This window comes from Pholcus phalangioides, unplaced genomic scaffold (genome assembly GCF_987345545.1).
Source record: "Pholcus phalangioides strain wild (caught in Gottingen) unplaced genomic scaffold, Ppha-v1.0 ptg000008l_1, whole genome shotgun sequence".
Taxonomy (NCBI): Eukaryota; Metazoa; Arthropoda; class Arachnida; order Araneae; family Pholcidae; genus Pholcus; species Pholcus phalangioides.
The window spans coordinates 23,106,631-23,133,660 of record NW_028301601.1 but is presented as its reverse complement, the minus strand read 5'-3'; the positions used below and the strand labels follow the sequence as shown (position 1 = coordinate 23,133,660).

At 35.4% G+C, this 27,030-nt stretch overlaps 1 protein-coding gene across 3 annotated transcripts in view; it reads right to left on the bottom strand.

Moving 5' to 3' along the window:
- The window catches only part of LOC149084030 (terminal uridylyltransferase 4-like), a 69,828-nt gene that overhangs the window by 38,098 nt on the left and 4,700 nt on the right, over window positions 1–27,030 (bottom strand). For 2 of the 3 annotated variants that reach the window (XM_089234375.1, XM_089234376.1), the window contains exons 2-7: window positions 26,864–26,996; window positions 22,235–22,863; window positions 9,871–10,033; window positions 7,480–8,468; window positions 4,723–4,900; window positions 2,588–2,728 (exon numbers count right to left, since the gene is read on the bottom strand). In XM_089234375.1, the coding sequence (XP_089090501.1) occupies window positions 2,588–2,728; window positions 4,723–4,900; window positions 7,480–8,468; window positions 9,871–10,033; window positions 22,235–22,863; window positions 26,864–26,990 (2,227 nt within the window). In that variant the 5' untranslated portion in view covers window positions 26,991–26,996. Of the gene's footprint in view, window positions 1–2,587; window positions 2,729–4,722; window positions 4,901–7,479; window positions 8,469–9,870; window positions 10,034–17,809; window positions 18,216–22,234; window positions 22,864–26,863; window positions 26,997–27,030 lie in introns of those variants that run through there. The other variant, XM_089234377.1, reaches the window with a different exon arrangement.

Genomic DNA, 27,030 nt, shown 5'->3' with positions numbered 1-27,030 from the left:
ATTTTTGATGATATATGTATGCACGCACTAACATAAAATGTCTGCATCGTGACCTGAAATTTTGCCAACCATTATCAGAATTACTATCACTTGGCCCAGTTAACCCATGTCCACCTCAGAATCGTTTTCTCAGATGTACCTATGCTTCTCTTTCTGAAATTCTTTAAACCATTTCATATGAAATGAAAGGTTCAGTCAAAATAAAAAATGTATTGAAAGAAAAAAAGGTAGTCTATCTTTTCAGAGCATGCGTTCTTACCAGGGTTGGTAAAAAAACCAAAAACCGGGTTTTTTTGGTTTAAACCAGTTTTTTTGTTTTAAATAGTATTAACATTAAAAACAATGAAATTTCTGAAAAATCATTCAAACTTCTAATAAACTAAAATAAAATGTTTATTAATGTAATTAACACTATTCCCATACTAATTAATCAATAAATATTTATTACATTTTAACAAAAACCAACTTTTGCAATTTAATTATTTCTTAACTCAATGGATTACTGTGTGTTTGAAACAATTCTTTTAATGTTATTATTAATCATATAATATATAAAGGTTTTTCTCCATTTACTTTCAGTATACTTAATTAGGAAGCTATTTTGCAAAAAGTAATAAAAATTAGGTGAATATAGTGTATTTAATGAAGCATAAATAATGCAGATTAATTAGCAATGATTTACGATATACAGGGTGATTATAACTAAGGTTCTGATTTCAAAACACTGTAAAAAAAAGAACGATTGTCAGAATGACGAAAATTGACATGAATATTCCTGAAAAAATTCAATTTTATTTGATTTATTCATAACTACTGGTTATTATGGTGACAGTAACTTTGATAATGTTCATTGCATTTATTTTATTTCACTGTGAATTATGCATAACTCCCAAAATAAGTCTGTAAGTTTGATGAATGGAAGTAATCACTTTAATTTAACAGCTAATCAATTTTGTTCATACATTAAAAATTTTAATTTTTATGGCAAAATATGCATCCTCTACACATATTTTGCCATAAAAATTATAAATTACATTAAAATAGGTGTAAAGAAGATAGAAAAAAAAATAAAGTTCTTCATCAGTCTCGTTAATGTGTTAGATTCTTTATATTTATCAGCATGTGCAAACATAATAATGTTTAATGTCCGTGAAGTTTAAATAATTCATAGAAGATTTATCATACTTATCAATACTAGCAGAGCATTATACATAATAACTGGCAAGTATGATAAATTCACTATATTTATCAAACTTACATGAACAGAATGGTCAGATAACCTTAACAGAAATGGTCAATAATTATGCGTATATAATCACCGGATTTATCATACTTGCTGTTTCACACAACAATCATATATGTATATAACATATACAAGGTGCATAGCAAACGAGGGGTATGGCATTTTACTGGTGAACCATTGATTTTAGAGGCATATTTCCCAGTAGAAAATGTTTCCAAATAACGTGTAGTATTCAGACACGTCAATCATGTTTCAAGGGGTTGTATAATTATTAAAATTAAAAAAATACTTTTTATACAGTCCCTGTGTTCCCCAAAACCCAATTAGAAAGTTGCTGCCATGTTTCTTCTGATGCCAACAAAAAAGATTTCATGTTTCTAAGTGCAATATTCACTGAGATATTCAAATTTGAGAGAATGGAAAATAAGTGGGAAAAAATAGCTAGCAGAAAAACCATTTTACTCGCACATTTAATGGCGTTTTTTCCCAAAAATTTCCTCATTTTTCCAATTCAGATATTGCAGTGAATATCTGAATATGCTCTTAGAAACATATAATTTTTTTGGCATCGGGGAGACAGGGCAACAACTTTCTAATTAGGTTTTAGGGCACACAGGTACTGTATGAAAAGTTCTTTTTTTTATTTTAATAACTATACAACCCCTTGAAACATGAATGACATATCTGAATACTACACGTTATTTTGAAACTTTTTCTAACAGGAAGCATATCTCTAGGATCAAGTTCCACCAGTAAAATGCCACACCCCCTGTTTGCTATGCACTCTGTATGTGCAATGATGACAAAGTTTATCAGAAATTTGGGTTGATAAAAGAATATATATTATGTCTCTGAATGAAGGGTCCATTTACACAAATTCTTACATAATTCATCCATATCAGCTGTTTGACAATATTCTAATGAAGAGTTGCACAACCTCTGGCCCACCGAGCAGTTCCATCTGACCCATGAAAAGTGTTCCCGATGAAATGTTCCAATGCACACAATGCAATGGGTACACTGGTTTCTGGCCCTGAAAGTAGTGGTCTTATCACATATCTGACTTGAAACGGTTTTTTACCCCACCCCTGGTCTAATGCATTCCTCTTTGATTTTTGGTTAAAAAATCTGTCATAGCCATTCAACTTCCTTCATATCAATAAGATTTTTTTCTGGCAGACTCTTGCTTATCACAAAAAGGGGAAATGACTGAATAATTCAATTTTTAGAGATATAGTCCTGAAACTTTTTAAAAAAACAGTCTGTCAATGATATTTAATTACACTATATTTGAATTACAACAATTAACAAACACAAGTGCAAATTAAGAAATCTCAAACTCACTTTTTTCTATTTGGTCAGCCATAACCTTCAAATATTTTTTATTCATACAGTTCGCTAGTTCACTGACAAGCTCCAAATTAATATTAGATGTGTTCAGTGCATATCCAGCATATTGTGAGCCGTAATCAGCTACTTTGCATCCTACAAAGATTCCCAAATACATAAACAATCACGGATAACTAGAAGTAGAAAGTATGAATAAATTCTGTATTTCACTGTATATAATCCATGGATTTTAAAATAAGCATCCAAATTTTTTAATGCACATTATATACTGCAGCAGCTTTCTTCTCTCTGAGAGGTTGAAATAAAATATATTCTCTACATTAAGCTTTTTCATATTATTGCAGCATGTCCAGCGACTTATTGACTTTTCAGCACATCCCATTCCACATTTTTTTTTCACAAAATTTCTACAACAGGGCTTTGGCAAAATTTTTGCATAGACTTGATCAACTGCTTTCCTATTATGCCCTATTGTGGAAATCACTAAAATGGTACAAAAAAAATTGTGCTTCAACATTTAGAAATAGCAGCAGTTCCCAACTCTAATGTTTTGTATACCAAAATTGATGGAAAGCAACCTCAGATCTGGTTTTTGAAAATATATATATATTCACTACTAAATTCTAGTGAATATAAGGGTACACCAGTTCCTAAAAATTATTTCATGCATCATAAGTCTTTGGATGTGTTGCAAATGGAATGCCAATATTACATGGACACAATACCAGCGCAACATCAACTAAAGCTATGCTAACACAGAAGTGTGTCGTGTGTAATTCCCAACAAATTTGGCGAGAAACATGCCATCTGTGCCAAACATACAAATCACAGCTTGCATTAGTAGTAGTTGTTAGCACTTATTAGTCTTGCTTTGAAAAATACCATAGTTAGAGAAATTAAAACTTTATGCCAGATTTATACACCAATAAGTTTTAAATCATTATAGGACACACCCATTTGATTATTATTTATGTTAAAGTTAAATAAGCAAATTTAAAATTCATTTGCGTTTTGTTTTAACTTTAGTGCACAGCATAGACCATAGGCTCTCCATTACAGCGATGAATGTGTTAAAACTTCATTATTGGTGAATGGAATTGGCTGGTGCAGATTATACCCTGCTGCTGCTAAAGATAATGAAATGAATTTTTTTTTCCTTTTCAAAATTTTTCCATTCAAGCGAATCACAATTAAATGATGTTTAGGAATTTTGCTATGAAGTTATAAAAAAAATCTGAAGAATCTGGTTTCCGACTGGAAGATTTTAATAAGACTGAAAAATCAGAAGGCTTCTGGGTAAATTGGAGGGATTGGCACCTATGTGTATTTATAAATACTATGCAAAAACATAATCTTCAGATGTATACAAATACACTGTGGGACAAAATAAAAATTATAATTACCCCCCATAACGATCATGGACTAGATATCTCATCCAACAAACACAAATGGAAAAAATTCATTCCAGCTCCCTCTGGTTTTTTTTTACCTCTTTCCTCATTCCCATGAAGCTTCATTGTAACCCAATGAACTTCTTTGTTTCCCTTTTTTCTTTTGTTTTTTTCCCTCCTCTATTCTTTCAATACTCCTGTTTATTGATGATTCCTTCCCACGCATAATGTATTTTTCTATTATACATGTAAAGGACAGAGAACATTTGGAAAGGGTAAGAAAGAGAGGGTGAGTGAGAAAGAAATCTATTGTACTCTTCCCCCCCCCCACATACTTTCTATTTCTTTTTCTTTCTCACCCCCCCCCCCTTCTTCTTTTATTTTCTAACATGCAAACTATTAAACCTGTTTTGTTTTTGTTTTTTTAGAATTATTACAGATACCTCAAATAGAGATTGTCCAAATTTATTGCCAATAGAGATGAAGGGGTTAAAAAACAGCTAAAAAATTTACTCATATGGTTAACCCGAAGTCGCCCAATGAACAATTATATTAGCTTCCACTATTTGAGCATGAGAACAAAAACATTAAGACGTTTCACATAAATGTGTGGCAGAAATCTTGAAATATCCAAATTATTCCACATCAGATAAGTACCAAACGAAAATACAACTACCAGATAAATCTACGTAAATCTAGAAAATAAAATTATTAAATAAAATGATCCAAATTAGTTACCATCGAAATACTTAATAAGAACTCCGTTGATATCTTTTTTCACTTTTTGAACATCAACTTCTATCTTGCCTCTTTCATCCAGTGTCTTTCCCAAAAGTTTGGTGATAGAGGCAATATGTTGGATAGAAAACCCTCCTTGGCCATGTGAAACTGCTAAATCTCCATGGTCATCAGTGGACTATAAATAAATAAATTCACACAAATAAACACAAGGATAATGGCTCTGGAAAAAACATATCCTTCCGTTTTTGTTTTTTAGGCCAATTAAAACCTTGAAAAAACTTAAAAAGCCTTTCTTCTAAAAATTTGAAAGCAATGATTTTTCTACAAGAAAATGAATTCACTGATAGCCAGTAGTTACTTCCAAAATGACTCAAGTCGAAAAATAGGCAGGTTGAGAAAAAATAGGCATGCTTCCACTAATATTGCCCCCTTTCCATCAGGAGAAGGGAGGTAAATGCGCAGATCGCTTTTATGCTTTCTTATCAATTCATATTTATTCATAAGTTCTTTCTCTTCTTTGTAAAGGATCATTTCACACTTAATATTTTTCTAGTTGACCATCCATTTGTCTGAATCCCTCAGCAAGTTTAGATTCTTTGTTCATTTTCTGACAAATGCCCCTTCCTGCCAACAAGATACAAAGGTAGACTCTAGTGTGGTGCTATTCCTGCTCATTAATGTTTTGACTACTCATTTCTGTATATCAGTAGTTCTGAAAGTGGGCGTCATCAATCTTTGTAGGAGTGTCATGGTGAGCTTGTGATATTTATATGTGCCTGTCCATTGCTTTGAAGTGGTTCTTTGTTGGACCATTCTAGAGAGAATGTTGACTACGGCAAGAAAGCAGCAAGTTAAGCAAGCTTGAGAACTACTGCTGTATACTTATATCTGTTCGAGGAATCGTCTGACAGACTTCTGGCAAACAAGGTGCCATAATGAGCAGCTCTAGCTTTGTCATTTTTCTGCAGTGGTTTCACAATGCTTCAAAGTTAATGTTCCATTTTGCTTGTTTCAACCTGACTTATTATATTCCCCTACTGAAATTTGGCAGCCAAAAATATTGCTATGACTATTGATAATATATTAGTGCCAAGTTTTTCTTTGACAAAAACACCTTAAATTTTTTTGGCTTATTTATTGTGTGCCTTTTCTATGGGATTAGACTAGTGTGACTAGTGTAAGCGCAGCTTCTAGTGTACATTCTAAATGTAAGTGCAGCTTCTACTGGCATCGCCAACCTTAGTGAAAGATTGGCGCAGAGAGCTGATGGCGTTGATGTTTGCCTATTTAGTGCTTTGGAGCAATTATTTTTTAGAATATTCTGGAGAGTCATGGATAAGCATTGTCACTGTAAAGGAGCCATGGGTGGCAAAATATTGAGAACAGCCCTAAATCATGACAGTGTGACCCGCCCCTCCCCAGGGGGTTGTGGGCCCAAACTTTGGGAACCACTGTGCTAGATTTATAGACATAAAGAAGGGAAACATTTTTCAGATAGTCATGTCCAAAAGGCGGCAATTTTTAGAACCAGCCCTGTATACACATGTATCGAAAAAACAATAAAACTTTCAAATTTTTTAGATAATTTTGAGACCATCTTAATGAGCTTGATACATCACTTCCCCCGCCCCAGGTATTTTTGTACAAGCAATAGAACTTTCAAATTTTTGAGATAGGGTTGGAGTCATCTTAACCCTAGAATACTAACTAAAATAAAAACTGATAAAAACTGCATGTTGCCCCTAAAGTTGAAAATTCACAGAAAACCGACTATGGCTGACCACCACTGTGTTGCATGGATTCAACCAGACCCTCCTGATGTATATGTTGCTGCACAGTGATGCATCATGAGATTGAAATTGCAACCGTTTTGGGACAAATGTCTCAGTAGTTTCAGTAAAAATCTAAAACATTGCAATATGCCAGGTTATGTATAAAGGTGGTAATAATTAAACTGACACTACTCAGACCCACGTAACGTCCAGTCTGGTGGATGTATTTTGTTGAAACTTGGTGAATGCATTACATGGACCATGGGGGAATAGAAAAACGCAATGAAAAATTATATTGAACATTTCCATCACAAGGTAAAAAAGTGACAAAAAACATTAAAAAGAATTGGAAACATAAAACTTCATTTAATAACAGCTTTTGTTCAATGCGCATTCCATTTGTGTCACTCCCATGTTCAACATTATTGTGAAGGGTCTCTTGAGCAATCGCAGCAACATGCAGTGTTGTGCCAGCTTCTAATTCAGAGTTCATATGCTTTACCCATTGACATGATTTTTCTAGAATCCCCACCACCAGAAGTCACAGGGATTCATTTATGTTCAGAGAACGAGCGCAATATTTTTATTTTTGGACCATTAATTCTGTACATTTTTAAAATGTAGAGTTCCGTATACAGCAAGCATTTATTCAGAAAATATGAATAGGAGCATGTTTTAATATAAAAGGGGTATTTTTAATGTTATGGGTGGAGGTAGGAAGTGAGCATTTATAGAACTCATGCCTCTCCAGCTTTTCTGTTATCTGGCCTGCCCTTCCATCACACTAGCAACCTCATTGGGCATTTTGCCTGTTGTGGCCCAATATTTGTATTAGGCCAAATAGTCCAGAATCTACAGTATGTTCACCAGAACAGGTGTCGACATAAGTCTGAGTAGTGTCAGTTTAATTATTTTATAACCCTCCTGTATTATATGTGAAAATATATGCGCTGTTGGTAAGTAGGAGTCAAAAACACATTACCTCGTACTCCAAAGAGATTTCTTGGGGTCTGTTCACACTACTGCTGCTGCTACGACTTAATGGGGAGTAAGAACTAGTGCAAGTGTCAAGAGAACCACACGTATAGAACTCAGATATTGCTTTTTCTTCTGGTCGTTTATCTAAATAGTCAGATCTATCTTCACTAGTCACAGCTTTTGTGCATGAATCATCGAGAGTGTGATTCAAATCTTGCAATTCACTGTTAATCTCAGGCATTGGCCGACACTGATCAACTTCTTCCCAGATGTCAGATTCTACAAAAGCATTGCCTCCGTTTGGTAATATTGATTGGCTAGTTTCAGTTTTTGAATGTTCACTGTTATAGGTATGACTACTATCTCTATATTTTGAATTTCCATGCTCTTGATCATTGAATGATCTGCACGCATTTGTCATTTCTGGTGAAGAATTATACCTCTTTTGATTTTCTCTATTTTCTCTTGGTTTGAAATGCTGTTGTGAATTGCCTCTATTGCCTCTAGAAGAATTTCTATACCGTTGATCATTGAATGGTTTGCAGACATTTGTCCTTTCCAGTGAAGAATTATACCTCTTTTGGTTTTCTCTTGATTTGAAACGCTCTTGTGAAGTACCTCTAGAGTTTGTCCTTGATATAAATGGGTGTTGTTGCATTTTACAGTACTGATTTGTATGAATACCATTGTCTTGAGAGATGTCGGTTCGAGAAGCTATTTTAGTATTAGAATCCATTTTTTCTTCTGAATATGCGACTTTATCCTCTACATCATCCCACATTTCTTCAGGCATTGGATGATTTTTCATATAATTGTATGCATCATGGTGCTCAAGATTTGCATGGGAATTTGCTTCGTGAAAGGACTTTGAGGAACTTCTACATCTTTCTTGAAAGGTAGTAGGCCTAGTACCTTGATCTGTACTCAAATCTTTATCAGTCTTTAATCTGCAGGATATTTGAAAACCATCTCCTTTTCGAACAATGGTCCTTCCTGTTTGTATGATAAAGAGACATAATCCAATTGGAGAATCGTATCACACATGAATCGGATCTTCAACACGAACTTCCACTATTCAATAATATTAAAGAATCAAATTTAATTATTGATTGCAGCATTTATGTATTTCAAAACCGCCATTAACCAGAATTGAAACATAAGCAAAAGCATTAATTTTGTCAGCAATGCAATTGTTAATTAGTAAATACAGAAGCTTAGTATTACCAATAAAAAAAATCATAATTTTTGGGTTGTTAGGATGACGATGGAAAGTTATTTTTAAATCTTTGAATGTTTAGTTCACAAGAGTGGCAAACATTTTTTAAAAAAGTATTGTGTATTTAGAGCGAAGCTTGTATTTACCTTTTTTCCCCTGCTTGCATTGCACCGCTTCATCCAGATTGGTTAGCTAAGCAGGAGTTTTCCTATTGTACGATGTTGCTACCATGGGCTCTAGACCAGGTTGTCAAATCAGCCATAGCTGAATGCCCTGCCCAAGGATCATGATATTCTCTTTGCCAAAAAATCCATGTTATCCAGTGGCATTGCAAATATTTTTACCACTGCATTTTCAGGGGAAACAATCAAAATTCTAAATCATAAAAACTTTTTCTATAGGAAAAAAGATAGAATGGAAATCAGCAGTATTTGGTTTCTGGTCATAAAGATGATGAAAGTGGCGACTCGATTTTGTTCAGAGCCCTGTTTCTTTTGTGAGACCAGACTAATCCTTGGTAGATCATTATGGAAAAATGAGAGCTCTTGGTAACAACATCCACTAATAAGAACACTCTTGCTCAGCTGACTAATCCTGATGAAGCCACACAAGGCAAGCAGAAAGAAGAGGTAATTACAAACTTCTTTCCCAACACATAAGACTCATAAAGATGTTTGCCACCTGTGCAAACGAATACGTGAAAAGATAAGAACTTTTACAAGGAATCACATCCTTGTTTGAAAGTCTTATTAGTATCATTATAATTTGTTTGCTTATCATTTTGTATAGCACTCTTCATATAAACATTAACAAGATATAAATAGTAGAAAAACAATGTAGATACACCCAAAATATGGTGCTATAGACGAGATAATTGGAATGATGTCTATGGTTAACAGCTGCTCAAGGCCGCAGCAAAGGTGGGGGGTTCGCTAACCACCTTTGCTACAGCCAAAGTGGAAGGTTCCCCACCACATTACAAGGTTCGCCCTTTCCCAAAATGCTATAAAATGACTGATATATGTAGAATAACATGCATAAGTCTGTCACTTTATCATGAACTTTTTTTTTATCACAATATAAATCTCTAAAAATGTTAACATAAAATTCACTCGATATAAAATGAAGTTTTAAAAAAATAATCATGCTTAACCAATACTGTTGAAATATTAATTTCACCTTCAGAATATTCTTCTTGAACAGGAGTTGAATCAACATTCATGTGGTCATGAGAAAGTAAATTTTTTTCATCCTTTTGAGCAGAAACAGGAGTAGTAGTATTTTCTTTCATGAAATCACCCTGCTTAGTCCATCTGCTGTCAATATCAGGTACCTCAATGTCCTAATTTGCACCAAGAATAATAAAATTATCATCATCATTGCAAATCAATCATACGTTAAGTAACGAGCAATAAAATAATTACTATGATCTTCAATGTATCATATTTTTCGGAAAAGAAACATTTAAATATATTTGTTAGCTTAATATAAACATGCATCAGGGTATACTAGCATATTGTAAACATCTTCACTATTGTTAATATTATTGAAAATAATATAAAAAGAAATAGATGAAGTTCATTTTAGTAATGGGTGAATTTATCTGGACTCAACTGTGTTATTATTTCAATCAGGACCATATCACGCCGTCTCAAGACCCCGAGGCAGACTTTTCTTGGAGCCCTCCTATACAAACACAACGCCATAACAGGCAAAATGCCCAACGAGGTGGCTGAGAATTGAAAGGGTTATTATTATGCAAGATAATTATACACTCATTGCCATAAAAATTTACGCACCAAGAAATAATTGTGGGATCGAAACGAAAGTTGGCCTGAAGGTACATGTCGGGCAGATATGCAAATGATTAGAAATGCAGCGTGATTGCGCATTGTGTAATGCCACTAGAGGGCATTGAACTTCGTTCTCCTTGGAGTATAAAACTGGTAAGCAGAGCTTGCTGGAGTGTATTTAATCGTTTGCAAAGGAAATGCTGAGGTAGACATGCCGTTACGCCGCCATCGAAGACCATATGAGCAGTTGTCATTCGATAGGGGAAGAATCATCGGGATGATGGAAGCTGGGTGGTCAGCTCGGCGAAGAGCTCGTCAACTGGGCCGTTCTGATTTTACTGTGAGGAGGTGTTGGGACCAGTGGACAGAAGAGACGTCATTTACACGGCGACCAGGTTCAGGACGCCCTCGACAGACCAGTCGTCGAGAAGACCGTCACATCATCCGAAACGCACGCGTAGAGCCAACTGCCTCATTGGCCGCTATCCAGGCACAGGCAGCAGCTTCACTACGTGCCCCTGTGTCTTCCCGAACCATCGCAAGGTGCCTGGCTGAAGGACATCTGGTATCGCAGCGCCCATTACGTGTGCTGCCAATGACACCCACCCACCAACGCCTCCGTTTGGAGTGGTGTCAAGCACGACGGGATTGGACTGCAACGTAATGGAACCAGGTCGTCTTCAGCGACGAATCGAGATTCAACTTGAGCAGTGATGACAATCGTGTTCGTGTGTGGAGGCCCTGTGGTGAACGCTTCAATCCTGCCTTCGCTTTACAGCGACACACCGCTCCCACAGCTGGTGTCATGGTATGGGGTGCTATTGCTTATGATACACGGTCACCCCTAATATTGATCCATGGCACAATGACAGCCCGGTGGTACATCCATAACATCCTTCAGCCACATGTGTTGCCACTCATGGCAGGGCTCCCAGGAGCCATTTTTCAACAAGACAATGCCAGATTTGTCACCAATCAAGCATATCTGGGATCATTTTGGATGGCAAGTTGGACACCCTACGAGGTTGGTCGAACTAGAGGCGCATTTACAGCAACTGTGGAACAAGATGTCTCAGGACATCATACGGAACTTGTATGCCTCAATGCCCACTCGTATCGCATCGTGCACTCGCGCTAGAGGGGGTCCAACAGAGTATTAAAACTTCTGTTCATCTGTACTTTTTTCTGCAATAAATGATCCTTTTTCTTGGATTTTCTAATCACTTAATTATATCAACGTAGTACTTACATGTGTAAAATTTCGTTTCATTTTGACGACTTCTTCTGGGTGCGCAAATTTTTATAGCAATGAGTGTACATTTTATGTGCCTCCCCCCCCCCCCCCCGCTCCCCATTCGGCTCGAGGCCCCAGTTGCCCCAACCTGATTTCAATACACTTAAAGTATAAATTGTAACTAAAAATGTCTAACTCACAATGACATCATAATCATAACATTACATAGAATGGTATAAATGCATTGGTATGTATTTGGAGTTGTGGGGTGTGATGGAGACAATGTTAGAAAGCACTGCAGAGTGTGTCAAACAGAGCTTACAAGAACAGGGTCCCAAGATGATATCCTCAAAAAATTTTGAAAACATTACCATTGACTTTAGTCATTTAAAAATGTGCACAGAAATATAAAAAAATCTTGCGAAATTATCATGTGTCACTAAAAAAATTTAAATATTAATATTTTAAAAGCCAATAAAGAGGCCAAGAATGGATCTAAAACATGCAACCCTATTTTGCATATCATCCAAACAACACATGATCAGGTGCACCACAGGAAAAAGAAAGGGAAAAAAACAGAAGGAAGAAAAGAGAAAAAGTAGAACTGTGAGTGTGTAAAGAAAGAGAAAAGAAATTTTTTATAGTTATTGCCAAGAAACCAGAAAGGTGATATGAGTCGCCAACCGTTATCATTTACAATATAATGCACATCTTTTTTTTCCAGGTGAGTAATGTACTTAAATTTTTTCATAATTTTTATGAAGGGGACAGTCTTTTACTCCATAGGACCCTCTTTCTTTGTTAGTAGTCATGAAAAAAAACCATTAAGCAGAATGTCACAACTAATGACACTTTGGAAAAATATTACTAGATTCCCAATTCAAAATATGACAATGAAGCCAAACTTCTATTTAACAATCAGATAAAACAAGCATTTTTATTCATTAAATTGAAGCTAATTATTATTCCGGGGTGATCAACACAAATATATATGTGCAGGGTGTTCGAAAAAGTTTTGGTGACAAAAGAATGCATGGGATCAAGTCTTGCAGAGCACAGACATAAGATTAACTAGACCGTGCATCCTATTGTCTGGTCGCAGAGATGAAAAATGGAAATTTGATTTTTGTAAAAGGAAAAATTATTTTTGTAGCAGCATTTATCAGTTTTGTAGCACTTCAAAATTTTGGCAGTAAATAAAATAGTCTTTATATACATATATGAAGGATTACAGGATTACTTAGGTACACAGGATTACTTTTTGCTTTAAAAAACAGTTATCTCAACTCAGAAGAAGGGATGCCCCTCCCCACTAATGCACAAAATACATAGAGATTTCCTCTAGAAGAAATAATTTTTTTTTTAATTTTTAAATCATAAGAAATTTTGAGAGACTTCTAGATATTTATATTTCTACATTCTCCACAATACCAACAAATGAGAGGCTTTTAAAGTAGAGACATTTTAACACATGGTATTTCAGATTTCCAAAATAATTTGAAAATGAGTGTTTTTAGATTTACCTTATAGACTTGGTAATCACTAGTTTAAAAAACGTAATCACTACAGGAGAGACATGAAACACTCATTAGAAAAGTAATTATTTTTCTTGTTTTTGCCACTGATACAAGTGTAAGTTGTGCTGCTTTTGTTCTCTTCAGTTTCAAGCATTTTTGAACATATGACCTTACTTCTTTTACCAGAATTCACCTATTTCATATTTAAAATGGTTTTTTTTTTCAGTTCGCTCTTGATTATTACCTCAGTTTGATTCATATTCATATTCTCATATTTTGAGATAACTTTTTTGCTTGGTCATTCTTAGAATATTTATTAGAAATTCTACGAAATTTAATAGCGATAAAAAAACTATTATAGACTTAAATTATTTTTAGCTTACACTATAGTAATTTAAACCATAGAATTAAATTATTTTCAATTTAAACTGTAGAAAAATGATTAAACTAGTAGAAATTTAATAGAATGATATATTCTATTTTCACAAAAAATTCAATCCGAGTACGTATGTTTTCACTATTTTTTACTTATTTCAGGACCCTTTTCTCATTCTGTTACTTTTTCATGATCGTAGACACCCTGAATTTACCGACAGCTTTTGTGTCACAGCTCCTGATGGTGAAGACGGATTCATCATTGCTGTTTTTCTAGTGCAATAATTTCTTTCGCAAACTTTTCCATTCTGTTGCATCAAATACAGCCAGTCAGGGAAAATTGACGCAATTTAAAAAATAACTAACATAAGGAACGCATAAATCAAAGGAGTAAACTTTTTTCGTAAAAAAATAGCTGCAAGGCTCGCATTAAAAAAAAATTGAAAAAGTATGAAAAAGCAAAACTAAAAAGTAGGATGGGGGAGGGTACCCCCAGACAACACACATATTAATAGACCCCACAGCATAATTAAAAAATCGCTGAAATTTTTTTTTAAGTTTTTAAATTAAATTTTTTTTCATAGCACCATTTCAGTATCCTATAAGATTGACTCGAGCCAAAGCAAAATGACAAAAATGTGACTTAGTAACAAAAACCATTTTTAGCCGAAACAGTGTACTAGCAACCACAGATAAAGCTTTTGTCTCCCCTTGCAATGTACATCACATTCTTTTTTTTTGGAGTCTTCCAAAGTGCAGAATCTGTCAGCTCTCTTTGACAATATACAGCAAAATTATGAAGCCATGTATGTTTATTAAGAATGATGATCCTTGGGGACCACTTTCAAAAGCACAGTGTAAAATGTGTAAATTACAAGATCCGCTTCAAATAGACCAAGGTGAACTGGATAGTTTTACTGAAATGGCCATCCTTTTTCAAAAGGGATTTGTTTACATTTTACTGATCAATACCTGTGTAACCATTTTTAACAAATTAAGCATTTTCCTTTTTAGCTCTTTGCTGAGAATTGTAAATATTGTTTATGCCTCTTCATGCCTTAAAAATACAGAAGGCTATTGGGTAGCATCAGAATCACGAAACCCCTAGAATAGCCTATGTATCCAGCTGCTTTGTAATGCAAACTGTTGCTTCAACTACACACAAAATGTGCGCCATAATTTTGAATGATGAATGCTAAGTACTGTCCAAGACTCCAAGGCCATGAAGTAGTAAATACAAAATTATTTTTTCATTCCAGAAAGAAGTTTTTAATGACTACTCTACTTTTTCAACCCTCAAACTAAGCAAATGAAAAATTAATAAACCAAATGGTCTACATACACCCCTTAAATAACTTGGAAAATTATACACTTTCTGCTTTAGCAGAATCATTAGTTGTAATCTACAACATTTATAACATTTGGCAATATATCGATGATTTACTGTTCAATTAAAAACCATTTACATGAATTCTGTTGATAAAACTTAGAAAAAAAGTAGGAAAAGTAAAAAAAAAATCACAAAGTAGGACATTTTACCAAAAAGTAGGGAAAATAGGATGAGCCCCATAGCTGGAAACAGCGATTGAACGGGGGGTTTTTTTTTTTTCATTGTTATGCGGATGAGCGGCAATTTGTATAGTTTAACTCTATTATATACGTTGTCAGAAGCCTGTGTGCCGAATCCTGAGGAGGGGGGCCTCAAGCTAATTCTATTTGTGGCCCCCAAGAAATCAATTTGAAGGGAGGACAAATGATATCGAAAAGTCAGCTTCTAATGTGATGCAACTTCAAAGGTTAAGGGAAAACTTTGTTTTTGGTGCAAAATAATGCAGAATTGAAGAATTTCAGCGTTTTTGTAGCAAAATGTAGCAAATGACCAGAAATTATAGCAAAATGTAGCAGATGTAGGAAATTGTAGCAGATTTTCCACCCCTGCTGGCCGCCTTTTTTTTAAGTATGCACACCCAATGTGACAAGTTAAATAATGGCATGGTATCCATAATTTGGCACACTATCTTTGTACTTGGTGACACATTTCTTTTAAAGAGTGAAGAAAATTTAGATTCGAGTTATTCATGGCTTTATTTCAAAATGGAAATAAAGCATATTTTATAATACACGAGTAGGGTAACCAGATGAGGTGCCTGCAAAATTGAGGACAAATCCCAAATATTGTTGGTAAAAAAACCAAGGGGCATCTTCGAAACTCTCTCATTTGGTGGGCATTAGTGTAAAATTGCAAACTAATAATATATTACAAAAATATTATCACACTACTACACAAAGGCACAGAAACGAGTAATTCATTAGGATGCGAGCCATGGTTGTCAGACATCCCATATATGTGATTAAATGGCATATGTGATAAAGTGTGTGATGCATTGCTCATAAATTACTAGGAGGGGAGGACTAAAGTACTTCTAGTCTCATATTCTAATGTCTATGCTTCTACAATCAGTCAATCCTCGGTTAATAAACTTACTACACGTAATTTGTTCCATAAGAAATTGTTCAGAAACCGAAATAGTTTTTTCTTCACAATGTAAAATTGATTAATTCACTCCAAGCTCCATTGGATTAATTCACTCCATACTCTGGATATTTTTAGTGTGAACTTTTACAGCAGAGCTTTGCACTCAAGTACTTAACGTAAAACTGATTGGAATCATTAGACTAACACTGAAAATGCTTTTCCCCAGAAGAGACAATGCCAACCTTACAAGATAGCAGGCTTATATCCCATATCAGAGCAAAGGTCGGGCCATGTCTCATTTCTTCAATACAGTAAAACTTCTCTTTTGTGGACATCGATAGGATAAAAAAAATTCATCTGCAAAAAAGAGGGGTGACATTAATCGAGTTTGAAAAGCATACTTTTATTTTTCAAAGGGAAATTATTATTTCTCCTCAAAAGAGGGCTGACCCCATCGGAGGGGTGTCCGTTTCATATATATATATTATATATATTATATAAGAGGAGTTTTACTATACTTTCAATGTGAACACTCAGAACATTGGTAGCAGTCTTTACAGTATAAAGTATGTGAGCAGGACACCCAACTCCAAGAACAGTCTCATTTGATCCATTTTTCAACCTCGCATTCACATTATTAGACCAACTCACTGTTTTTTTCGGTTTTTTTTTTTCCTGTCTGAGAATCATTGAAGAGTGTGGAGTTCAGTATTGTAGAATAATCCAATGACATATAATGACTTAATAGTGTGATAGCACAGCGCTAGTTCAGCAGCTTTTACACCCCAATATTGCACATGTAAACGGGGCTACAATGGTTCAAAATTAGTTTGCCACCCTTTGGTAACATAAAATATTAACATGACAAAAATATAACAGTGAAATAATAAATTCCTAGCATAATATCTAACGTAGCCAGAAGTTAAATTGGAAAAATATTGAAAATAATTCTATTTCACTGTACAAGCAAAAACCGGGACAAACAGGTATCCAGAAAGTCTTTTTTGGAACAGGGCAAAAAATAGCGAAAAACCGGGACATCCGGCCACCCCCTATACAACAGCAATAAGTATATTGTACTTAACTTTCACTGATGAAATTCCTCATCAAAATTAGTGCTGTAATTCTATTTTTGTGTTATAAAATTTTTTTTTTTTTTTTTTTTTTTTTGTGGTTATAAATACACAGGGGCATACGCAGGATTGATCTTTGGAGGAGGCACAGTAAATTTCTTTCAGAGAATTTTCAGTTATAGACCTTCAAAAAGCTTTTTAAATAACCGAAATTGATGAAAATAGCATACAACGGTATTTTGGTTTATATTTTAATTACTTTACAGAAATATTGAAAAATATTTTTAGTTTTTGATCATCTTGGGGGGGGGGGGGGTTTATGCCCCACCCTGCATATGTCTCTGATAATAGATGATTGAAAATATATATAAGTATATTTTTATCATCTCCTTATCCCAAAAAAGAACTTTTTATATGAAAATTACTATTGTCACAATCTATTTTTTAGATTTGAAGCTTAGTCTCTTGATTTCAAAACAGGATAACACCACTAATAAATTAAAATATATTCAACGCAGAGTTTGATTTTATTTTTATTGAAAAAGAAAACTTCTGTGGGAAGTGTCTAATTTTTTTCTTTCGTGCAAACTGGTCATTTTTTTTAACACATTCCACACAAATTTTAGAAAAATTAAAAACTGGTACTGCACTATTTTTTAACCATGTTCCATCCAATTTGGTTCTGTCAAAATAGTCATCATCAAAATGCTTAGAGCATATAAATGTATGGTCCTCTGCAACAAAATCTTCTCTTCGTTAAGCTTTCTCCCACAATTCTCTTTTACTTTTGTCTTTGGGAAACCTAGAAGACAGCAATTGCAATCAATAAAAATTTTATTAGTCCCACTTTTGTTGAAACTTATACAGCAATTTCAAAGAAGGAAAAACATCAATACAAACAGCAGCTCATAACAAATGCAACTGTATCACAGGGCATGACAAATATAAAAATATTTAGGCGCCAGTCCAATATTAAGAACCAAGCATGGTCTTTTGCTTAAGAAAAATCCTGCTGTACCAAAATTAAGTATTCACCAAAGCTTCATTTAACCCACACGTAATTTCAATTTTTCAATTTATTTTATTAAATAACAGTTACATTCGCAAAAATAACACTATTTTCATTCAAGAACTAAAGCAAATCATCAACATAGAAATAAAATAAAAAGTTAAGAGTTTAGTTTACCCCCCAATTTCAGTTCTCTTTTGATATTTCATAATATTGTGTGACATATCATTTTTGAGTAAAGAATGTATCTTTCGGATGGATCAAAAAAGAAATATATGAAAATTTTCCATTACAAGAATTAATTAGAACTTCTTAAAGCCAGAATCATGTGGCCTCACCTCCTGCAGCAGGGCCCATAGGCAGGGGCTTTTGGTGGACCCTAACGGGGCATAAGCAGAATCAGCCTTTGGAAGAGAAACAAAGATTTTCTCCCCTAGAAATTTTGAAAGAAAATTACTACCCTTCGAAATGCATTTAAATTAAAAACAGAAATTGGTTAAAATAGCACATAAAAGGAGTTTTTTTTCAATATTTCCAATTTCTTAACCAAAATATTAATTTCTTATTCTCATTTTTGGTTGGCTTGTGGGAGGGGGTAGAGCCCACGCGTACATCTCTGGGCTCTAGGCCGGATTTTTCACGAGACCCTGTTTTGTGATTTTGAATAAGAACCAAAACAAATGTGAATTGCTCCAGGCTCCCGAACTGGAGATCTCTGGGCCATAGCCAGAACATGGGGGGGGGGGGGGAGAAACTGGATGAGTCACCATTGCGAATTAGCCATAAGAGCTGAAAATTTAACTTTCATGGACACTCCATACCTAGAATGTACACATCTGACAAATTGTCAAAATCTCACCAATTCTACATGCCAAATATATTTCTCATTAAAAGACCCAAAATTATCAATTTCAAAAATTTCAATCACAATACACCTATTCATTTTAAATTTATGTATAATGACAATAAAATTCTTATTTATGTAAGTAATGTATTTTAATGCATAATAACACAAAAAAAGTTTTATCAGAATCGAAATTATGTGGGACACCTCGCAGAACAAAATATATATGCAATTAATAAATATTAATACAAAAAAGAAAAATAAATTCAACTCACCTGTGAAGAGTAATCTTGCCACCTTTAATAAATGTTTCATTGCAACCAAAAGCACAGCAGGATTTCGGCATATCGAGCGATTTCTAAAACACTCACGATGTCAACACAAAAAGAGTGGTCATTGGAATAACAAGGATTTTCTTCTTATCACTCATGAAAGTACCCACTTGTCATGCGGTTAGGTGCAGGAAACAAAAAAGCAACCCTGCATGCATGATCTATGGTTATACCATATATATATCACAGACACATCTTCTAATATATTTTATATAAAATATTTATGCAGTTTTTATTTAGAATACTTTGATTAATGATTATATCATTTTAGCAATATTATGAACATTAAATGAATGTAATTAACTATTGCTGTGTTATGTTGTAGTAAATTTTAAATTAACAGTTTTGAATCACTCATAACATCATATCATCAATGGTAGATTAATCCAGAGACTGGTTCGCCCCCATGCTGAGCAGCTGCCACTCATCTCTGCGTTGGGCTTTGTTCTTTAGTTGGTTATAGCTGGTACATTCTGCGTCATTTAGTAGTGTTGAGATTCAGGTGACTCTGGGCCTTTCCCCTTCAATCCTGCCCTTTAATACATATCACAGCAATCCGCCATGGCGGAGAACATGTCCCAACCAATGTAGACGTATGTATTTAATCTTTTCCAGGATTTGGTGACTCTCTCCAACCTGTGTTAATACTTGTGATTTGACCTTTTCAATGTCCAGCTTATATGCTCCATGTGCCTCCAGCACCATATCTCCAGCACTCCCAATTGTTTTGCGCCTCTCCTTTATGGTCCTGGTTGCTGATCTGTATAGTGCAGTACACCACATGTATACCTTAATCGGGCATTTTTGTAGTTCAATCGGTAAGTATAACATCATAACAAAGCAGGAAAAAAAAAAGCTTTTTAAACCACTTCTTGTACAAGCTTTTGGCAACACATTTGGATGATCTCTATTTAAGGAAGTAATAAATCTGGTAAACTTTCCTAATCTAACCACAAGTTAGAAAGAGGAAGAAGAAAGAGAAAGAAAAATAGAAGAAAAAGAAGGAAAAAAATAAAGGGGAAAGGTAGAGTATAGAGTCGATTTCTCTTTTCTTCATCACCCTATGTGTTCTCTTTTGCTCTTACATGTATACAGTAGAAAGATACATTTGATCAAATGTGGGGAAAGGGAATCACTAACAGGAGTATAGAAAAATGGGGAGAAAAAAAAAAAACCTTGGTTCATAGGGTTACAATAAAGCTTTGCAGTGGTGAGGAGAAAGGAAAAAAACACAGAGAACTGGGTATTGAACTTATTTGGCTGGCGTTTGGACAAAATATTTTCTACATGATCATGAAGAGGTTAATGTTTGTGAAATAACCATTGTACCATGAAAATTGAAACAATCATATCTCATCTTTACAGTCATTCTAAAATAACCATATTAGCAAAAAAAAAGTGTTGCTCGACTGCGTGGGTTGCGTCTCATAGACCCGAATACAATTAAGCCTTTCAACAGTTTTGGAAAAAAAAAATAACTACGTCTAAAGTTGGCCCAGTAGATAAACAAGTTTAAATAGGAAATTAGTAAGAACCTCAAGAAAATAGCCTCTGCCACCTATCAGTAAATGAAAGAATTACATGTGCATGGGTCACATAGACCCAACCCTTTCACTCATGGGTTAAATTGCAGTTTGTTACATCTGGGTCCAACTATATTTTCAAGTATTGAGTGTCAAATCTTCTCAGTTTCATAAGTGTTCCAAGCCTTAAACTACACAAATAACCTGAGATTCATCCCTCGGAAGTGAAATTTTTTTTTTCCTGATCAGAAGCATCTCAAACCATCAATAAATGATAAAGCAGACATTTTAGTCCATCATCGATATCAATAATGGGCAAACTTTTTTTTAGGAACAGGTTAAAAAAAAATTGCAGGCCAAAATATAATTTATTATAAAACTCTATTTACAGCGGATCCTGCTTATAAGGTTAGCACTTAGAATATTTTCTGCTCGGTACAACTTTTTTTTCATGGTCTTAATTTTTACTAATACTCATCGAGATTTGCTGTTAAAAATGTTTTTCATGGCTGTTTTTTGAAAAACGTTATAAGCGGGATCCACTATATTATAAAACATTCCTATACTATTATTTTAAAATCTGTGGAGAGCCACATAGAACCTGTAAGAAAGTCACATCTGGCCGGTGGGCCATAGTTCACCCATTACTGATCTACATAATGGGAACAGTTAAAGGATTATTTGATCATAGGTGAAAGTAGCTTCATGAAGAAAAAAAACTTTTTTAACTCCAGTGTTAAAGCACTAAGATTTTGACAAACTAGGTTTAAAATTATAAAATATCACAGCTTGAATGGCATGCTGCTGTGTCTCAATAAAGAGATTTTAGAAGGTGGTGGAAGACGAAATGGGCCTGGCCAGAAAATGTGTTGTGAACCTAACGTGAAGTTTGCTTCTGTGTAATGCTTGTTATAGTATTGCCATCTGCCACCAATTTTTCTAACTATGAGTGAAGTGTAATGATCGAATAATTGTACCGTTGCATGCCCGTTTCTCTCCGTGGCGAGAATTTTAGGGTGAGATCAGCTCACATTCGCCCCTCACAGTTGGAAACCACAGAAAACAAACTTCAGCTAACCACCTCTGTGGCGCTGGTGGAATTTGGAACCCGGGTCCTGGCGATGCGAGTCCATCACTATGACCACTGTAGTATAACTTGTATCCGATAAAACAGCTTTTCCTAAATAAAGGAAAGATGGTAACGTGCAATCATTTTGGGCTCAACACTCACAAAAGCTGGATGGACAAAATTTGTTGATTTCGAGTTCTCTGGGATTTGATTTTTTTTCACATCCCAAAATGTTTCGATTGATCTAACATACACAGAACTTTACACACACACCTCTACTCTCATGCACTTTACATACCTCCCAATGGTCGTCAACTTGTGGAGCAGATTCTTTGCTTCGGGAATACATATGTGAAGTTTCCTGGGACTGGCGATTTTGATGGTCAAAGGAACAGTCATCCTTTGTTCTCTGATTCGAATTCCTTGATGAAAAATCTTCTGTATTTTTTTTTAAGCCTTGACTCGAGAAATCCTTCTTCTGTGACTTACCCAAGCGCTTACACTGTGGATATGATCTGTTTTTCGGATTATCTTCACAACTTTTATATTGATCTCTGAAATTATTCCCAGTGCAACTATCAGATAAATCATATTTATCATGTTGCCATCTCTCCAAATCTTTTGGTATGCTTTCTCCGCTGGTGTGATCTTGTGTTGACTGTGATTGTTCAATTGGTGCAGAGAAGCTTCTATTGACAATTTTCGGGGAATCTTCATCATCAGGCTCTCTGAGTAGAAAATTACGACTGTCCAAAGATTTGAGGTCATCATTCGAAGGTGTACTCAACTTCCTATTGAGTCTTGATGGGGGCAAACCACCAGTAGATTGGTTTGTCCGTGAATAGCTGACTTCTTCGCATGGAATCCTGTCGCGAGTTACTGGTCCATTCTGATGACCATCAACCGGCTTATTGTCTTTTGTGATACCTTTATAGAAAAAGAAAAATATTTCATAAACAATATTTTAAATTCATGTAAAAATGCACAGAACACGAAATATTTCTATGCAAAGCTCCAATGAAGCAGCCAATTCAACAATCTGTGGTGCTAAATCTGAGATATTAATGTTCGCATTTTGTTATGACTGGTCCATGAGTTTAGGCCTGATAGAATCTCCACTAGTTTTTATAGTAGCCAATTTCTAGACTAAAAAAAATCTGTGACCAAGTGAAAAAAATCAAGTGACCAAATATTTCACCTCTAAAGAAAATGTCATGCAAATAAAAGCGATAAATGAGGATTTTTTTAGGGGGAACTGCATAGGGTTGCCATATGACCCATTCTCCCAGAACATTTCCATAACTTTGACAATCCTATTGGTGATTTTAGCGATACTTGATGGCTTTGCTCAATTTCAGCATCATATTTGGTGATAATGGGAGGATTTCTCACATTTGTGATATCCCGATTTCCACATATTTTTCTTGTAGAAACATGATCAGCCTAGAATTACAAGTACTGAAGGATTTCACATTTTTGTTAGCACAATTTGAGAATTTTTTGCAGATACAAAAAATCTGACATAAGATTTTAATAAGGCTAAATACATCAGATTGATATGTATGATATGTATATATATGTATGTATACATATGACCTTATTCCGAAACAATATGATATATTAAATATATATGGAAAACTAGCTGTGTGAAAGAGATATTGATGCTTAGGTAAGAAAATTCATCATTTGTTCTCTCACGGGAACTCAAATCTGTCTCTTGTATGCCAGATGAGTGCTCTACATGTAAGCTATGAATGATATAGAATATTCCTTCCTCAGTATGTATATATATGTGCTGAATGGAGTACAAGAGACAGATTTGAGTTCCCGTGTGATGGATAGCAGCAACATTCTGCTAATAGCTCGCAAATGGCATCAAGGCCACCGGATGGTAACGTATATTTAAAGGGGAAAATTCTACTTCTCCTTTGTAAATACAATATATACAGAAAACTGGCTGTGTGAAGAGATATTGACGTTTAGGAAAGGAAAATTCATCTGTGTCCTCACAGGGACTCGAATCCTGGTGTCGGACGAGTTCTTTACCTTAACACTATGAAAGCAGATAGAATATTCCCTGTTTGGAGTATATATATGTGCTGAGTGGCTTAGGGTAGATGAATTTTCCTTTCCTAAACATCAATATCACCTAATACAGCTCTAGCTTTCTGTATATAATGTTACAAAGGATAGAAATTTGAAAAGGCTTGTTAACACATGTAACGCACGTGTGGCATGCGATTGTTCGAATAGAAGAGCGAGATTCTATGGACTCAGACGGAAGAATTCGTAGAAAGAATACGTGTGCTCAAAAGATTGCTATATTTCAGCCCGAATTTAAATTGCTGTAAACCATTTCTTCATTCTCAAATCCTCCATCTTGTGAATGTTTAAGAATCTTCAAGTCCCTGGCGAAGAAGTATGAGAGATCTGGGACTCAGCAATTTGGCGTCAGAAGTGGGACGCTCCAAGGACTTGGATAGTGAAAACAAGAAGTATAGAAAAGGAAGAGATAGGAGAGCAACTGAAGCAACTGATGCCGATGATGGCCCACATGAGAGCGGACTACATACTGGTGGTGATGGACTATTTCACCAAGTGGCCGGAAGCATTTTCTGTTCCAGAATCAGAAGGCCGAGACGTTGGCACAGGTGTTGGTGCAGAATTGGGTGTCTCAATTTGGAGTACCCTTACTGATCCATTCCGATCAAAGAAGAAACATCAGAGGTGTTAGTCAGGATGTGCAAACTCTTGGGAATGGAAAAGACAAGAACTACTCCACTTCATCCTGAATCCGATGGGATGGTGGAAAGATTCAACAGAACCATCTTGAATTACCTCTTGCTGTTCGTGTCACCTATAGCCTAGTTGTGTTGCCTATATCTGACCTATAGGAGTTCTGTCTATGAGAGCACCAGATTCATACAGCCACAGATGCTCATGGGATGGGATTTTTTGCTGCCAAGCAATCTGCTGTTTGGGCGACCACCCAGTGTACCTCTTCCTTCACAACAATACATCAAGATACCCCAGGATCATCTCGAGGATGTGCATGACATCGCCAGGGATGGGATCAACCCCAGCTCTCAGATGAAAGTTTGCTACGACGTGAGAGGGAGAGAAGGACACGTCTCATGGCTTTAAGGAGGAAGACCTTGTCTGGCTTTGGAATCCAAAACACCAGAAAGGATTGTGTACGAGACCTCCAACTTCATGGGAGGGATCTTATCATGTCAAAGAGAAACTGAACAACATTGTGGTGTGGGTTTGAAGGGATACCATCATCAAAGTTGAAGGTGGTCCCTGTTAAAAGATGTGTTTATTATCACAAGGATTATGGGGAACTCACCAATCTGAGGACTACTACTAGTAAACTGAACATGCACCTCGTACACATCCCTCTACGGAATTTCTAACGAATCAGCACATGCCAGAATGTGTGTTCTGAGTGTATGCTTGGCCCTAACGTGTTTATGTTGTCAAGTTGTGTTTGTTTCGTGTTCATGCTGCCATCTGGCTTCCATTTTTTGAAGTAAAGATGGAAATGATTGAATTTTCATGTTTTGTTAGTATTGTGTTGTAGACCTGCCTGTTCTCTGCGAAGAGACTTTTTCAAATGGGAGACCGGCTCCATTCATGCCTCGAAGCTGGAAAACCGCAGAAAACCAACTTCAGCTGGCCACCACTGTGCCATGAACAGGGTTCGAACCTGGATCCTCGGGATGAGAGTCCAGCACGATGCCCCAATCTGAGGACTGCACTGCTCAAGACAAACAACTCTTGAGAAGGGGAGGGACAATGGAACAAATACAAATACAGATACAAATACAACGCCACAGCAGGCAAAATGCCCAACGAGATGGCTGAGAAAAAGATGCCCATAACAAATATGGATGTCATATATTTTATAAACACAGCAACCCAATTAAAAATACAATTAACAAAAATTATAAACAATATATACACATGATAAAATACTATACAATGCCCATAAAGAATATTATGGTTGTCTTATTCTAAGAATGGATAGCTTCTCGATTTACCCCAACATGCTTATCGTATTTCTTTTTAAATGTGTCAATTGTGTTAGAGTTTACTACCTCAGGGGGTAAGCTATTCCATTTATTAACAACCCTATTAAAGAAAAATTCCCTGAGACACCATAACCTAGAATTGTCCTTTACCTTCAATCGATACTGGTGTCCCCTTGTAAAAGGGTGGAAATTTGAAAAGGCTTGTTAACACATGTAAGGTAGGCATAGCATGCAATTTTTCGAATAAAAGAGCAAGATTCTATGAACTCTGACTTAAGAATTCAAAGAAAGAATACATGTGCTGTAGTTTAGCAGGAATTCCAGTTGCTGTAAATAAAACCGTTTCTTTGTTCTCGAATCTTCCGGCTTTTGAGTTTTAACACATCTTGAAGTCCCCAGCAAAAAAGTATGAGATCCGCGATGGAACAATATTGTATTTACAAAGTAAAGATAGTCTTTCTCCACAAATATGTATTTGTGATTACATAACCGATTTTTGGTTGTGCATCTCACAGATACAATGCCACCATGGTGATACTTCAGAGAAACCACCGTCAGAATGTTCTGATGTGTTAAATTTTGTAAATGCTGTGATATGATTTCCAAAATTTTTTGAATGATTGACAGCTTTTGAAACTAATGCATCACCTGTTGGATACAGGAACAACAGAAGGAAGTGCGTGGAAAAAAATCCTGGCCTCACACCTATCAATGGCCTACAATAACTATCTTGATATAGATGGTCAATTAAAAGTCCTGATAGTCAAAGGCTTGATGGTGAATTTAAAAACTCTCAGCTCATTTTGAGACACCCTGCACATGTGTGATATGAAGTTTTCCATACATGAAAGAATAATAAACACCACAATGTTTAATGGAATCTCCAGCCTCACCTCCTATCGCTTTCCGAAACAGACTCAAAGTTGGACGTTCTTTAACCTGCCTGCCACTTGCAGACAGCTGTATCTCGAGATTTTTCACTCCATGAGTAGAGGGTGGCTTTTCCTTTTCGTGATCCATGACAACCTAAGGAAACGGTAGAAATGAATCAAAGTAAATT